Source organism: Bombina bombina, chromosome 2 (genome assembly GCF_027579735.1).
Source record: "Bombina bombina isolate aBomBom1 chromosome 2, aBomBom1.pri, whole genome shotgun sequence".
Classification (NCBI taxonomy): Eukaryota; Metazoa; Chordata; class Amphibia; order Anura; family Bombinatoridae; genus Bombina; species Bombina bombina.
In genome coordinates, this window is record NC_069500.1 from 556,269,647 (window position 1) to 556,287,307 (window position 17,661).

Here is a 17,661-nt window from a genome sequence, read left to right on the forward strand (position 1 = left end):
TGCTCTACGAGTGCTGCCTAATAAAATACACATACTTAATCTATACAATTATGTAAAGTAAATGTCAAAATCTGACTGGAATAATTATTTCTGTAATTTACTCCTTAAAACTGTGTCTTACTGCCTTTTGCAGCAATCTGTTTGTGACAGATATAAACGAGCTCCTGCACTGATCTAACAATCAATGTGAACATGTTAGTTTTAAAGTGTTCAGAATCTACTATTATTTTTAACCATCACCTCCGCTCTTTAATAATTATACAGGCAGAAAACTCTTTATCCAAACTGCTTAGGACCACAAAAGGTTTTGAAATTCAGAATAATTTGGAATATTTGCATTTGTAAAATGGGAAGGGGGATGGAACAAAGTGTCATGTCACTTAGCCAATTTTGCTATGTCATAACACTACTTATACATGCAAGCTAAAGGTAGTGTTCTCCCCAGAACCTTTTTAGTGGGAGCACCACCCGGCTAAAATTTTAGCCAATATTACAGGGACATTCCAGTCAAAATTTAAATGCACATAGCAGAATTACATCTTTGAATAGAAACATATTTGCAATATATATGTATTGGCAAATGTGCTTCTAGTATACCCATTATAGCATTTTCATGTTTACACTTTCATGTCCTTTTAATTATTATTCTCTGAGTTTTTGACAAGAAAATGTTTAATTATGGTTCTGTTAGTGAAAATCAAGGGGTTATTTACAGATCTGAGTGTTAGTGCCACCCAAGAGATAAATGTTCTATGTACTAGGGGTTCACGATTAATAGCATATGCGATTTAAAACCGCAATTAATAACCTTGATTTCAAAACCGCGAGAGTACGCAATTTTTTGCTAAAAAAAATAAATCCTCAGATGTGACTGTACTGCATTGATTTGAATGTGATTTCTTGCAAATCATCGCCATCTAGTGGTGGCTTTTAGCACACATTTGTAAAATGGCTGTTTCACTTTCACTTTCTGTTTGTGAAGTCAAAAAGCAGAGCCCATGCAGAAGATGTGAAAAAGGAGGGAAAGCCACTCACTTATATTTCCCCCTAGGGACGTTTGCAGTCTGAAACTTAGCGTATGTAATCATTATGGAACCTCCCACACAAACTCCTGTTCTACGAGAAACGGCCCAAATACATAGCAGATGCAGTTAACCCCACGGCTGCCAAAAAGGCTAAAACTGCAGTCCCCTCTGCTAGCTAGCTGCTGGGTTAACTGCATCTACAATGTATTTGATATCAGCAAAGCACATCATTTCTGAAAGGAGCAGCCCCCCACCCCTACTGCTATATGCCTGTATTGGATTCCTGGACAGGAGCAGGGCTCATTTTCAGTCCAGATAAAATGTTTTAAAAAAAAAAAAGAAAGATAAATATATTATATATATATATATATATATATATATATATACACACACACACACATACACATATGTGTGTGTAACTGTGTATATGGTTGTGTATATATATATATATATATGTGTGTGTGTGCGTGCGTGCGTATGTATATATATATATATATATATATATATATATATATATATATATATATATATATATATATATATATATATATATATATATATATACAGACACACACATACACACACATACACACACACACACATATGTGTTTTGTATTTGTATGCTCCCAGAGTGTATTGGACATTCATAAACATGTACATTAAGATTCTGTAGTCTTAAATTAATTTTTTATTGAAAAATGAAGGTGTTATAGTCATTTATAAGAAAATTGCGATTAAATCGCAATCGTGTTTTTTTTGGGGGTCCAAAATCCCGATTTTAATTTTTGCCTATATCGCCCAGCCCTACTATGTACCCATGGCCACAACTCTGCTGCTGCCTTTTGCTAAAAGAAAACAGTAGTTACCCTATTTTGGATGTTGATTCAGTAATGCTGTTTTAAGTCCATTTAATTATTTCCAAAGCTAAAGTATACATTTATTATATTTATATTTCAGCAAACAAGAAAAGCTGTGTAAATAACTAACTTTTTTTCTATGGCATTTACATGTATTGAATCAATTGTATACACATAATTCATGAGCTTTTGCTACTCTGACTTTTCCTACTTCTGTGTGCAAACATTAAACAATAATTAATAATATACATGACTGAAACATTTCAAGAAAGAAATAGAGCAGTGTTTCCACAAGGGAATGCAAGAAAATATTACGTTATAGATAGGGTTGCAGATTCATGGTAAAGACTATTAGAAGGGGTACTAGAGGTTACAAAAATAGACTGGTGAAAAAGTGCAAAATAGAGGCAGGATGAGCAAGAGAAACCAGAGGAAAGTAAAATTAAAGAAGTGACCCATTCATTTTAAAGTAAATGTAAAGTTAAATGAATGAATGTCCGGTTTTTAAAAATACTTTACATAAATACATTAAACTTTACACTGCAGCGGTTTTTTTTAAATACTTACCTTTTTCTTTAGCAAACCCGGACTGGCAATCCTCCGCCCGCCTCTCCTGTTGTACTTAGCACCTCAATGACGAAACCGGCATCCTCCAATCACGGCGTGGCCTCACAAGATGGATGCTCTGGGGTGCACGCCATGATTGGAGGATGCCGGTTTCGTCAATGCTAAGGTAAGTACAGAGGAGCTACGGGCGGAGGATTGCCCGTCCGGGTTTGCTAAAGAGAAAGGTAAGCATTTTTAAAAAAACGCTGCAATGTAAAGTTTAATGAATGAAAGTGCCCAGTTTTAAATAGTATCTTTAAAATCCGGGCACTCATTCATTCAACTTTACATTCACTTTAAAGTGATATTGTACTGCAAGAATGACATGATATGCTATTGCGAAGTGGAACATTTTATTTAAAGAACTGCTCAGGAGCCTCAGAAAACTGTCTTTCCCTAGCAGAAACAGCTGGCTGCAACTAACGATTATTTTCATAATCGATTAAATCGGCCGATATTTTTTCCGATTAATCGACTAATCGGATAAAAAAATAAATTGATTCATTTTTCCTATATTTTAAATAAAATCCACATACTGAGTGTTATAAATATAAACTTCCGATTAAAACAACTGTTGGCAGTTTATCTGGCATCGGGAAAGGAAAAAAGTGTGGAGTAGGGATCTTATTCCGTAACTCAGTTAACTTCACACCGTCTCACATGATCAAATTCCCAAACGGGAGGTACATTATACTATCTGGCCTTATGTTCAATAGCCCAGTGACATTCGCTAACATCTACCTACCAAACACGGGTCAGCATACAGCTTTCAAACAAATCTCCCATTTATTACTTGAAGACATGAAAGGCATACTATTTTTAGGGGGCGACTTTAATTTGCCACTGGACCCTACATTTGACACATCCTCTGGAACGTCCTGCACATTGAAACAAACTATTAAGACTTTAAATACACAGATCCAGCTCATGAGGCTGCATGATGTATGGAGACACATAAACCCGAACTCACAAGACTACACTTTTTACTCCCACCCACACCACACATACTCTAGGATAGACTATATCCTTTGTGACCAACTGGGCCTAACTATGATAGACAGTTCTACGATCTTGCCACTCACTTGGTCTGACCATGCCCCGGTACAATGTAAAATCCTATGGCCATCCACGCCCATAACACCTTTTCTCTGGAGGCTAGACGAATCTATGCTGGATAACCAACTGATTAAGTCAGACATTGACACCACGTTAGAACACTATTTCCGTGAGAATATGAGAGACGCCACACAACGATATGGGAAGCCCACAAATGTATGGTAAGAGGGGAACTTATAAAACACAAAGCGAGAGACAACAGGAACAACAGACAGTTTCTAAATTCTACATTAGCCCAGATTAGATATTGGGAGAGGGAACACAAACAGCATCCTACTTCCACCCCAGTATTGAAGGCTCTTTCACAAGCCTGAAATGACTTAAACACCCATCTCACAAAAATATATCAAAGAAAGGCTGCCCTCCTGAAACAGAAACATTTTGATCTCAATGACAAGGCAGGCTCATCACTAGCGAAAGCCCTCAAACGAAAGCAACTGAACACATATGTACACACTGTAGTAGATAGGGCGGGTACGACACATAAAGATAGCAAGAACATTGCTGAGACCTTTAGGCTTTATTATAAAAAGTTATACAACCTAGACAATGACAGCAGAGAGGAGGATATTGACTCCTACCTAGGCAACCTGTCTACCCGGACTGACCAAGGAAGACTCAGAATCACTAGACACACCAATCACCACTGAAGAAATTAAATTGGCTATTAAAAGCTTGCCTAATGGGAAGAGCCCAGGACCTGACGGCTTAAGCGTAAAATATTACAAAACATTTATACACCAGCTCCTGCAACCTCTTGCCCTTCTTTTTAACTCAGTTCTAAAGGAGGGAGGCTTTACAGAGCGCTTGCTAGAGGCACATATAAAAGTACTCCCAAAGCAAGGTAAGACCCCTGACAGACCAGAGAATTTTAGGCCCATTTCATTATTCAACTCGGACATAAAGATATACGCCAAGATTTGACAGGGTACGCTGGCAATTTCTGTGAGCAACCCTGTCTAAGATGAACTTCAGCAATACATTCACAGCACAAATCTTTTCCCTTTATAGCAAACCAACAGCCCAGATTAAGGTAAATGGCATCCTCTCTGACAAATTTAGCATACGGAATGGGACGAGGCAGGGATGCCCGCTGTCACCTGTGTTATTTGCTATTACCATCGAGGCCCTAGCACAAGCAATTCGATCAAACGATAGTACTAAAGGTATCCGCACTACATCTCGGGAACACAAACTGGCATTATATGCTGATGATGTCTTACTCACCCTCACTGACATCAGTGAATCTATCCTCTCGGCCCTGGAGTCATTCACAGAGTTTGGCAGGGTCTCAAACTTTCATCTTAACCTAAGTAAGTCAGAATTTCTAAATGTCACCCACAATCCCGAGACTTTGCCTAACCTGCTACAAAACTGCCCTCTAAAGATACAACAGATAAAGATGAAATATCTTGGCGTATATCTGTCACCGGACCCCCAAGAAATGTTCCTCGCCAACTACAAAAAATTAGAAAATTAACTAGTCACAGACTTGTCCAGCTGGAGAAACAAATCGATTTCCTGACTGGGACGTATCAATGTGGTGAAGATGAACATTCTCCCCAGACTGCTCTATTTGCTCCAAACTACACCTATACCCCTACCAATACACTATCTAGACCGAATACAGCAATTTATAGACCAATACATTTGGAGAGAAGTCAAACCTAGAGTGCGCAAGACGTACATTGTGCCTCCCTAAGGATGATGGAGGGCTGGGGGTACCACACATTGGCACATACAAACAGGCGGTTACTTTGCACAGATTACTAGACTGGTGTCAAAATGATCCAAATAAAGAATGGGTTCAGCTGGACTGTGATATAATGAACACAAATAATGCGGGCTTGATAGCCTGGTTAAATGCGAAACACAGACCAAAGGTGGTGGTGGAATATCCCTTATTACAGGACCTTTTTCAGAATTGGGACAAGATTCTAAACACGTCAACACACATCTCTAGTATCCCCTCACCACTTACACCTATATGCAACAACCCTGAGATTACTGGCGGCCTCAGAGAATCCAGACTGAGTAGAAACGTATGTATGGGAGAGAGAGTGATCTCGGCAATTACAGAAGGCCACAACCTCAAGACAATTGAGGACATACAGGAACACATACCTGCGTTCACAATAAATTGGTTTGTACACGCTCAGTTGACTCACTATATGGCCACACATCCACATAAACATCACCTTGTCAGAACAAAAACACCTTTTGAAACAATATGTTCACAAACGACAAAAACACAACATGCAATTTCGATACTATATAAGCTCCTCCTATCTGGGGGCGCAGGATCGCCCCCCCTCTACACCAAAACATGGGAGAGGGAATTGAACTCACATCCCAGGAGTGGCAGACAGCCTTCCAAAACACAAAAAAATCATCCATCTTTGCCAGGGTCCAAGAGTCAAACTATAAATTCCTTTCCAGGTGGTATCTCACCCCAATCAGACTACAACACATATATAAATCAACTTCAGGGAAATGCTGGAGGGATTGTGGTGGGGAGGGCTCATTTGTTCACATCTGGTGGGACTGCCCCAAGTTAGACACATACTGGACTGAAATCCTATCTCACATGAAAGACACCCTCGGCCACACTATACCTAATGACCCTAAAATCCTTTTGTACCTCTCCCTACCTAAATTTGACAAACAAGAGTACGGAGCATTACTAATGATCATGTTGAACAGCGCAAAGATGCTGATCCCTAGAAATTGGAAATCTAGAATGGTTCCAACATTAGCAGATTGGAAGCAACAGGTCACCTTACTACTCCACTTGGAAAGATACCACCATATAGTACAGGGCACTATTGATTTACACGAACTAATGCTATCAGTCTGGGCGGAAGGGGTCACACATCCTTCAAAATAGGGGGCCCTGAGACAGATTGCACACATACCCCACATGGCCTAATGCTTCATAGCTGTACCTCTGTTTTTTTTTTTCATATATATGCTTACATATATGTTAATGTTATGTTTTTGTACCCAGCCTTGGACGATGTTGTCCTCTGCCCCCTAGGGCAGTAGTCTTGGAGAAGGAACGCCTTATTTGCATTGGAAAAGTATTTTGCAGTCTCTGTTATGTTGACTACTATGATTACTATGTATACTATATTTTTGTTTTCAATAAAGCTTTTGAAATCTTTAAAAAAAAAAAAAAAAAAAACAACAACTGTTGGTCCAATTTTTTAAGCAGCAGAACACAGTTTTATAATTAAGCAAAACAAAACCACAAACTGTTTGAAAAGAGGTAGAACTAGACAGAGGTAAATTATCACCGTTTATAACATTCTATTATTCACTCTTTCAGAAACTTTGCATTTAAATGCAAAAATGTCACCATGTCCACATGCTCCTGGCTGAGGCTGGCTCTCTTTTTGCAAGCTATTTTGCCTGAAGCAGAGAAAAGGCGCTCAGATGGTGTTGAGGTGCCCGAGATGCAAAAGTAGGGTTTTGCCAATTTCACCAAGGTGGGCTATTTATCTTTGTTAGTTCTCCACCAATGCAAGGGGCCTCTCAACAAAGTAAGCCTGGACTTAATTTTAACATAAAAATATCAATCACCATCTATAAGGTTAGGGGGGAAAATATCTAGTCCACTCTTAAAATAACAGATATATACTTTCAGTTGTTGAATTTGGCACATTTATCTATAGAGTACATATATCAGCAATAGCAAGCGATCCACTAAAAATGGTCTAAACAGGTAATAGTGACATCAATTCATATAACAAATGCCATCAATCTAGGGCTAGGTGTAAATAACAAGCTTGGCACTATATCATGCAAAGCATAGTCCCAAATCACCTGATTTTATATAAACAATTTAAATGATGACTCCTATTTTATTTCTGGGTTGCACATAAGCCAGGAGTAGTTGTAAACTTAAAAATAAACTTATACTGTCCTAAAAAAGTGAAAAGTAAAATGTCTGTAGACGTCCTTTAGGCTAAGGGCATAACCATAAAACACAATACCATGTGCAGGAGCTCATTTGAGTAAAGCAGCTGGTGCTGTGCACAGACCAACTAATTGCAAACCAACTAATCGATTATGAGATTCGTTGACAACTATTTTCATAATCGATTATTATCGATCATACTATAATTAAATAAATTTACTAAATTAAATACAATTAAATAAATGACATACAATTAGCTAAATTAAATTAGCTAAAGTACAAAAAACAAACACTAAATTACAGAAAATAATAAACAAATTACAGATATTTAAACTAATTACACCTAATCTAATAGCCCTATTAAAATAAAAAAAGCCCCCCCCAAATAAAAAAAAAAACCTAGCCTAAACTAAACTACCAATAGCCCTTAAAAGGGCCTTTTGCGGGGCATTGCCCCAAAGTAATCAGCTCTTTTACCTGTAAAAAAAAAATACAAACAACCCCCCCCCAACAGTAAAACCCATCACCCACACAACCAACCCCCCAAATAAAATACTATCTAAAAAAACCTAAGCTCCCCATTGCCCTGAAAAGGGCATTTGGATGGGCATTGCCCTTAAAAGGGCAGTTAGCTCTTTTGTCCCTATTGCATCAGCCAATAGGATTTTTTCTACCTTAATTCCGATTGGCTGATAGAATTCTATCAGCCAATCGGAATCTAAGGGACGCCATCTTGGATGACGTTACTTAAAGGTACCTTCATTCTTCGTTAGTCTGTCGGCAGAAGAGGATGCTCCGCGTCGGATGTCTTGAAGATGGACCCGCTCCGCGCCGGATGGATGAAGATAGAAGATGCCGTCTGGATGAAGACTTCTGCCCATCTGGAGGACCACTTTGGCCGGCTTGGATGAAGACTTCTCCCGGCTTCTTTGAGTACTTCGGCCCAGCTTGGATGAAGACGTCTCCCGGTAAGTCGATCTTCAGGAAGTTAGTGTTAGGTTTTTTTAAGGGTGTATTGGGTGGGTTTTATTTTTAGGTTAGGGACTTTGGACGGCAAAAGCGCTAACTGCCCTTTTAAGGGCAATGCCCATCCAAATGCCCTTTTCAGGGCAATGGGGAGCGTATTTTTATTTAGATAGTATTTTATTTGGGGGGTTGGTTGTGTGGGTGGTGGGTTTTACTGTTGGGGGGGTTATTTGTATTTTTTTTTTACAGGTAAAAGAGCTGATTACTTTGGGGCAATGCCCTGCAAAAGGCCCTTTTAAGGGCTATTGGTAGTTTAGTTTAGGCTAGGGTTTTTTTTTATTTTGGGGGGCTTTTTTTATTTTAATAGGGCTATTAGATTAGGTGTAATTAGTTTAAATAGCTGTAATTTGTTTATTATTTTCTGTAATTTAGTGTTTGTTTTTTTTGTACTTTAGCTAATTGTATGTAATTTATTTAATTGTATTTAATTTAGTAAATTTATTTAATTATAGTGTAGTGTTAGGTGTTATTGTAACTTAGGTTAGGTTTTATTTTACAGGTACTTTTGTATTTATTTTAGCTAGGTAGTTATTAAATAGTTAATAACTATTCTACCTAGTTAAAATAAATACAAACTTGCCTGTAAAATAAAAATAAACCCTAAGACAGATACAATGTAACTATTAGTTATATTGTAGCTAGCTTAGGGTTTATTTTATAGGTAAGTATTTAGTTTTAAATAGGAATACAGTAATTTAGTTAATGATAGTAATATTTATTTAGATTTATTTAAATTATATTTAAGTTAGTGGGTGTTAGGTTTAGGGGTTAATAACTTTAATATAGTGGCGGCGACGTTGAGGGCGGCAGATTAGGGGTTAATAAATATAATATAGGTGTCGGCAACATTGTAAAAGGCAGATTAGTGGTTAATAAATATAATGTAGGTGTCGGCGACATTGGGGGCGGCAGATTAGGGGTTAATAAATATAATGTAGGTGTCTGCGACATTGGGGGTGGCAGATTAGGAGTTCATAAATATAATGTAGGTGTTGGCGATGTTGGGGGCAGCAGATTAAGGGTTCATAAATATAATGTAGGTGGCGGCGGTGTCCAGAACGGCAGATTAGGGGTTAACATTTTTATTATAGTGTTTGCGATGCAGGAGGGCCTCGGTTTAGGGGTTAATAGGTAGTTTATGGGTGTTAGTGTACTTTTTAGCACTTTAGTTATGAGTTTTATGCTACAGCGTTGTAGTATAAAACTCATAACTACTGACTTTTAAATGCGTTAGGGATCTTGACAGGGTAGGGTGTACCGCTCATTTTTTGGCCTCCCAGGAAAGACTCGTAATATCAGCGCTATGGAAGTCCCATAGAAAAAAGCCTTTACGAAGTTTTCGTAAGTCGTTTTGCGGTAAGGCCAAACAAGTGTGCAGTGCCCCTAAACCTTCAAGACTCGTAATAGGACCTCTTAACGCTGCTTTTTTTACCCTAACGCACAACTCGTAATCTAGCCGTATGTGTTAAACCAACACAAAGGGGTTAACCTTTAACCATATAACTAAAAATCCACCCAGAACCCCAACACACTGCAGACTCTGAACACAGCATGGTGATTGGAAGCTATATGCATATGCCAATTCTTCATGACTCCCCACCTGTGTCCCTGTAAAGGATATGCAGCGCTTTGCAGGGATTAAACAAATAGTGAGAAAAGGACATTAGTCAAAAGCTAGAACACTTTTAATTACAGCTTTAGAATGCCCCTTTACAGAAATTCAATATATACTCTATTTAATATTCTAGATATGGCAGCACAGACATAGTGTATATAAATAGGCATTTTTAAATAAAATTGTTAAATAAATACCTGTATTGTCTTTCCAAGTCCCATGTCATCTCCAAGGATACAGCCTGATGACTGAATAAAGTGCTGATACAGGAACTGGACCCCAACTCTTTGATAGTCACGTAAATATCTATTAATGGTGTAAGGGATAGAAACACCAGTATCTGATAATGGAAAATCAGCCGATGGTCCCAGTGGTCTCCTGTCTGGAAAAAAGGGTTTCTCCAGGTCTTCATCATCAAACATAGATGTGTTCCAAGGGATAACACAGTCAGTGACTTTACAGAGCTGTGACAGTGATATTTTCTTTTCTTTTAGATCCGAAAATGAAACAACTGCATAAAACACACCAGTCTCACTCTGTTCAATGTATTTCACGACTGCTTCACAAAGCTCATCATTCTCAGAATAAGGTGCTAGGCACTTCTCTCCAGCCTGCCACTCAGCTACATATTGACACAAAAGGAAATATGTAAATAAGCAGCATTAGTGAAATCCCATTATTTGTCATAAATTACTAAAATGTGCTGCAGAAGGTTAGCCCATAAAGATATGCTATAAAATACTGTAACTACATAACACTAACCCTAAGGTTTACAGATTTGTTTGCATACGATCTGTGTTTCCAAAAAAGTGACCATTACTCTCTTATTTTAAAATATTCATTCCTTATTTATTGTTACATACCTTTTTAAACTGGCACAGATATGTGGCTAATCCTGCAGATACAATCCATACTCAATGTGTTAAGGGATCCTAAACCCAATTTTTTATTTCATGATTTAGATAGAGCATGCAATTTTAAGCAACTTTCTACTTTACTCCTATTATAATTTTTTTATTTGTTATCTTGGTATCTTTATTTAAACAGCAGGTATGTAAAGCTTAGGAGCCGGCCCATTTTTGGTTCAGCACCTGTGTAGCGCTTGCTGATTGGTGGCTAAATGTAGCCCAAACACTACCCAGGTGCTAATGTAATCACTAGCAACGCTGCAATGCTATGTGTTTAAGCTCCACAAAGGGTTTAAAGGGACAGTCTACATGAAAATTGTTAGTGCTTAAAAAGATATATAATCCTAATACATAATCAACACAGTTATATTAATATACTTTTTACCTCTGTGATAACCTTGTATTTAAGCCTCTGCAGACTTCCCCCTTATTTCAGTGCTATTTACAGACTTGCATTTTAAACAATTAGTGCTGCTTAATAAATAACTCTATGGGATTGAGCAGAATGTTATCTATATGCCACATGAACCAGCACTGTCTGGCTGTGAAAAGCTATAAAAATGCAGTGAGATAAAGGTGGCCTGCAGAGTCTTAGGGGTAAATTTAACATGGTGCGGACAGACATGAACCGCTATAGCGAATCATGTCCGTCACATACGCTGTCGGTATTTATCATTGCACCAACAGTTCTTGCAAACTGCTGGTGCAATACCGCCCCCTGCCGATTTGCGGGGATGTCAATCAGCCCGATCGTATTCGATCTGGCTGATTGCTGTCCGCCACCTCAGAGGTGGTGGACGAGTTAAGGAGCAGCGGTCTTAGGACCGCTGCTTCTTAACTTCCGCTTCAATCAGAACTGAAGCGGAGAGGGTCGGAAGCAGCATCCGCTGCTTCATAAATCGACCTCATAAAAACAGTCAGAAATTTAGAGGTTTAAAGATTATAAAATATTTTAATAAAACAATGTAGGTTGTGCAAAGCTGGGGAATGCATAGTAAAGGCGTTATCTATCTTTTTAAACAATAAAAAATCAAGTAGACTATCCCTTTATAGAAAAGTATGTAAATGTAATTAACAATTGGAGTGCATTCAAACCAATGCAGCATGTTGAGGCAAAAGGTCCCTGGCACCCTATCAAAAAAATAATGATAACATGCAGTTTAGCACCCAGTTAGGTGTAGTCGTAGCAGCACTGCCAGCTGCCCTTGTCTTTGAGCAGTTTTTTTAAGCTGGGGGTGTGCAGTTGAAACAACTTATTAGATGCTGTACCTTTGGCCACTGGCTCCTAGAATTCTACCCCTGGGTAAAGGCTGTGACACACTGCAAGCGATGCGGCACGAGGCGAAGCAGCTGCTTCGCTCTGCGTCGCATCGCTTCTGAAGATCAAATATTTCATCTCTGAGCACTCAGCTACGCAACCTGAGGCAGCAGAGTGCTCAGAGATGAAAAGGCAGGACACACTGAGCGCACACAGCAGCATGTACACGCTGCGCGCCGCTCCGCTTGCAGTATGTCACAGCCTTTATTCTCCATATATTTATATACAAATACAAATGCCTGGCTCCTAAAAGTATGTCTGGCTCCTACATTTTAAACAGATTTGTCAACCATTGTATCTGAACCACGAAAGTTACATTTTGAGTTTTATGTCCCTTTAAAATTAGATTGCATATTAATATATGTAAATGTTCTAGGAACTACAAATTGTAATATATCCAGAAATAAAAAAATAAATACTTACCTTGATCATCATTTCTCCAATCCATTATACAAGATTATCAACTAAAATCTAGCACCATAATTAGAGTCTGAAAATAAACCATATAATGGCAGTTATTAGTTGAGAATATACAAAGTGATTTATTTATAGTCTTACATTTTTGCAACAACATAATACATTACAAAATCAATATTACTCTTAAGAATTGCATTTGTATATTCTATTGATTATTGCATTATTAATATATATAAATGTTGTAAAAAAATTAATCTTATCTTAGAATTACAATTTATTTGTAGTTAATGCACATCCCACCTTGTTCTTTTTCAGCATATAGTCATGGTTCAGTATTAAAAATCTAAAATGTCAAAATTGTCAGCTAATCCTACATAATAAAAGGCCAAGTATGTTTGTCCGACACAGTCATGCTCAATAGAGACTGTGCGAGACAAACATACCTGGCCTTAACCCCTTAACGACCAGTGCCAATACGTTAAGGACCTGGCCTCTCTCTGCCGCAATCTCACTAAAAGTAACGAGATTGCGCTATTTCTGCATGCCCCATGAGGCAGTGCAGAAATAGTCTGGCAGAGGTACCGAAGCGTGTCCCTCTCTGCATCGGGCAGCGGTGGTGCTGATCGTTGGTGGCATAGAAGGGTTAGGAGGGAGGCGGGTGGGCGGCCCATTGCTGGAGGGGGGGGGCTGGAACAGTAGGGAACGCTACACTACAGAAAAAATGTATGTTAAAAAGCATCAGGGAGGTGGAAGGAGAGAGGGGGCGGGGGGAGGATGTACAGGGGGATCCTAGAGTGAAGGTGGGGAATAAAGGCTAGGGAAAGGATCTTGGAGGGGACATTTTGGCCTGTGTACACGGGCTTTAACACTAATAGATTTTATAATGAAACATCCATTAAAAAAGCAACAATATAAAAAACTAGAAAATAACAAATATAAGCAATTTTTATATCTTGGCTCATAGTATCCCTGGGTAATTGGGTAATGCTTACCAGAGAGAAGCCCTCTCCCAAAAGGGCGTGGACAGTAATGACCACTACCCTGAATACCTATAATGGTAATCCCATTCCCCCTATACAGTGGGGAAAAAAAGTATTTAGTCAGCCACCAATTGTGCAAGTTCTCCCACTTAAGAAGATGAGAGAGGCCTGTAATTTTCATCATAGGTATACCTCAACTATGAGAGACAAAATGTGGAAACAAATCCAGACAGACAATCACATTGTCTGATTTGGAAAGAATTTATTTGCATATTATGGTGGAAAATAAGTATTTGGTCACCTACAAACAAGCAAGATTTCTGGCTCTCACATACCTGTATCTTCTTCTTTAAGAGGCTCCTCTGTCCTCCACTCATTACCTGTATTAATGGCACCTGTTTGAACTTGTTATCAGTATAAAAGACACCTGTCCACAGCCTCAAACAGTCACACTCCAAACTCCACTATGGTGAAGATCAAAGAGCTGTCGAAGGAGACCAGAAACAAAATTGTAGACCTGCACCAGGCTGGGAAAACTGAATCTGCAATAGGCAAGCAGCTTGGTGTGAAGAAATCAACTGTGGGAGCAATAATTAGAAAATGGAAGACATACAAGACCACTGATAATCTCCCTCGATCTGGGGCTCCATGCAAGATCTCACCCCGTGGGGTCAAATGATCACAAGAACGGTGAGCAAACATCCCAGAACCACACAGGGGGACCTAGTGAATGACCTGCAGAGAGCTGTACCAACGTAACAAAGGCTACCATCAGTAACACACTACGCTGCCAGGGACTCAGATCCTGCAGTACCAGACGAGTCCCCCTGCTTAAGCCAGTACATGTCCGGGCCCGTCTGAAGTATGCTAGAGAGCATTTGGATGATCCAGAAGCAGATTGGGAGAATGTCATATGGTCAGATGAAACCAAAGTAGAACTGTTTGGTAGAAACACAACTTGTCGTGTTTGGAGGAGAGAGAACACCATACCTACTGTGAAACATGGGGGTGGCAACATCATGCTTTGGGGCTGTTTCTCTGCAAAGGGAACAGGACGACTGATCCGTGTACATGAAAGAATGAATGGGGCCATGTATCGTGAGATTTTGAGTGCAAACCTCCTTCCATCAGCAAGGGCATTGAAGATGAAATGTGGCTGGGTCTTTCAGCATGACAATGATCCCAAACACACCACCCGGGCAATGAAGGAGTGGCTTCGTAAGAAGCATTTCAAGGTCCTGGAGTGGCCTAGACAGTGTCCAGATCTCAACCCCATAGAAAACCTTTGGAGGGAATTGAAAGTCCTTGTTGCCCAGTGACAGCCCCAAAACATCACTGCTCTAGAGGAGATCTGCATGCAGGAATGGGCCAACATACCAGCAACAGTGTGTGACAACCTTGTGAAGACTTACAGAAAACGTTTGACCTCTGTCATTGCCAACAAAGTATTGAGATGAACTTTTGATATTGACTAAATACTTATTTTCCACCATAATTTGCAAATAAATTCTTTCCAAATCAGACAATGTGATTATCTGGATTTGTTTCCACATTTTGTCTCTCATAGTTGAGGTATACCTTTGATGAAAATTACAGGCCTCTCTCATCTTCTTAAGTGGGAGAACTTTCACAATTGGTGGCTGACTAAATACTTTTTTTCCCCACTGTACTCCTAGTGATGTCCAGCCTTAAAAGTGGAAAAGGTAAAATGAAAAGAGGGAAGGGAGCATGGTAAGCATTATATAGAAAATGCTTATATTTGTTTGTTAATTTCTAGTTATCTTGGCCCTTCCTGGCAATGCTTACCAGTGAGAAGAGAATAAAGCAATAAAAAACGGTAAAAATCAGGTGGGAAAAATTTCAGTCAAACAAAGGAAATGCTGCAAGAAGTATAAAGAAGTTTATTAAGAAAACCACAGAAAATAAGACTTTTCGACCAAACATAGCTGAACAGGATTGTCGCACATCCAACTTATAATGGTAGACAAAGGTATGAGGAGAATTCCAGACCACCACTTGACATATCTCCATAGGTGTAGCATCTGCTTCCAAAGCTCATGATGTTGACACTGCTGTGTAGAATGTACCTTAAGCCCAACTGAAACAGGTTGATTCTTCTGTTTATAGGCTTGTGAAAATGCATGTACTATCCAACTGGCCAAGAGCTTGGCCTTGTCGTAAACCCCTTGGTACCACAAACAAACTGATCTGTCTTTCTAATAGACTTAGTTCTTGTAACATATGTGTGTAGACAACGCACCGTGTAAAGGGCTAGATTACAAGTGGAGAGCTAATTTATCACACGTCCATAAACGGGCAAATTTGCCTGTTTACGAACGCACGATAAATAACCAGTCAGCATTACACGTGGCTGGATATTGATACCGCAAGCTTGCGGTAGCAATTAGTGCTCAGAAAATATACCAGAGATCAGATCTCTGGTTATTTTTTAAAAGTGTCACAATTGTCCCCAAAGTTTAGTCCTTTCAAAAAAAAATAATAATAATTAGCATTTTTATTTGCTGCCCATCGCTGCGTGACTCACCCCCTTTGCTGCGCTAGGTTCTCATGTGGTGTCTCACAGTATGAGAATAAGGCTCCCTTTGGAGCCTATGGAGGCGAGCTCTCGTTAGTGCAATGTTTCCCTGCAATGTGAACGCGAGGTCACTTTGGCATTGCACTCAACTAGGGCTGCAACTAACAATTATTTTCATAATCGAATAGTTGGTCGATTATTTTTTCGATTAAATTAAAAATTTTAGAGCAGATGTGGACTGGTTTCAAGTTCAACCGCTCTTTCCACTGCCAGTTCCAGAAAACCAAAAACTAAATGACTTATTTTTCCCAAAATTATTTTAAAAAATAGTTTAGGTTTACATGGGATGTCATCATGATTATGCTCCCAGTGGGGTTGTAACATAAACAGAGAGGTACTAAAATGTTCCTTTTCAATTTTCTGATTTTCTCTACTCTAAGTATTGGTCTTTGCAAGTAAACGGTGAGAAATAAAATAAGGATCCTCTTGGTCCGCTCTCTCTAAAAGCTAAGCACATTTTATTGGGTTGTGGGTATAATTAACAGGAACTGCTATATACAAATATAAACCTAATGTATAATCTTCCTTCCTTACATGTTAAACTCTGCAGCTGGTATTAGTAATTGGAAATACATGGAAAACTACTACTTTTTACAGTACATTGCCCCCTTAAGGCAGTTTATTTGGTGCTTTAAAACAATTATGAATATCTGGCTCAATCAGGGAGATATTTTTTCCCCTAACAGATGTGGGACAGAAAATGGAATGGACATTATTTCTGTGTATGTGTCTCTGTGAGAGCTGGAAATTGGAGTAGCAATTAGTATAGTTGGTCTGTAGAGTACCAGACAAATGTGCAGACCAAGTGCTCCCCCACTAGACTACCAGGGAGGGAATATTACTTTTTTTAAAATATATTGCAGGATCTGCAAGCCATTCAGCCAAGACCAATATATATTTATTTGAAACAAAAAAGGTAACTTCCAGTATGCCCTAAGAAGGCTTCCTAAGCGCTGGAATAAATTAATGGTGACTGTCCCTGATGCCTCTGCCCACACAGCCCTTCCCAACACACGGCCGCATGGCCTGTTTTTATCTCCCTATGATAAAGAGCTGTGTGAGAGGGAAAGGCACACTCTGTTAAAAGCTTAGGCCTAAACATAGGAAAAAGTTTGCTAACTTAGTGACCGGCATCTGCAGGCACCATGTTATATTTTTCAGAGATAAATAAACATGGTACCTGCAGATGCCGGTCACTAAGTTAGCACATAAGTTCACAAACGTTTTCCTATGTTTAGGCCTAAGCTTTTAACACAGCATGTGCCGTTCCCTCACACA

At 39.1% G+C, this 17,661-nt stretch overlaps 1 protein-coding gene across 1 annotated transcript in view; it reads right to left on the reverse strand.

Moving 5' to 3' along the window:
• ERCC6L2 (ERCC excision repair 6 like 2) overlaps nt 1-17,661 on the reverse strand; it is a 433,149-nt gene that overhangs the window by 405,962 nt on the left and 9,526 nt on the right. Inside the window, 2 exon segments of the mRNA XM_053702417.1 lie at nt 10,362-10,786; nt 12,814-12,880. Coding sequence (XP_053558392.1) covers nt 10,362-10,786; nt 12,814-12,838 — 450 coding nt within the window. The 5' untranslated portion in view covers nt 12,839-12,880.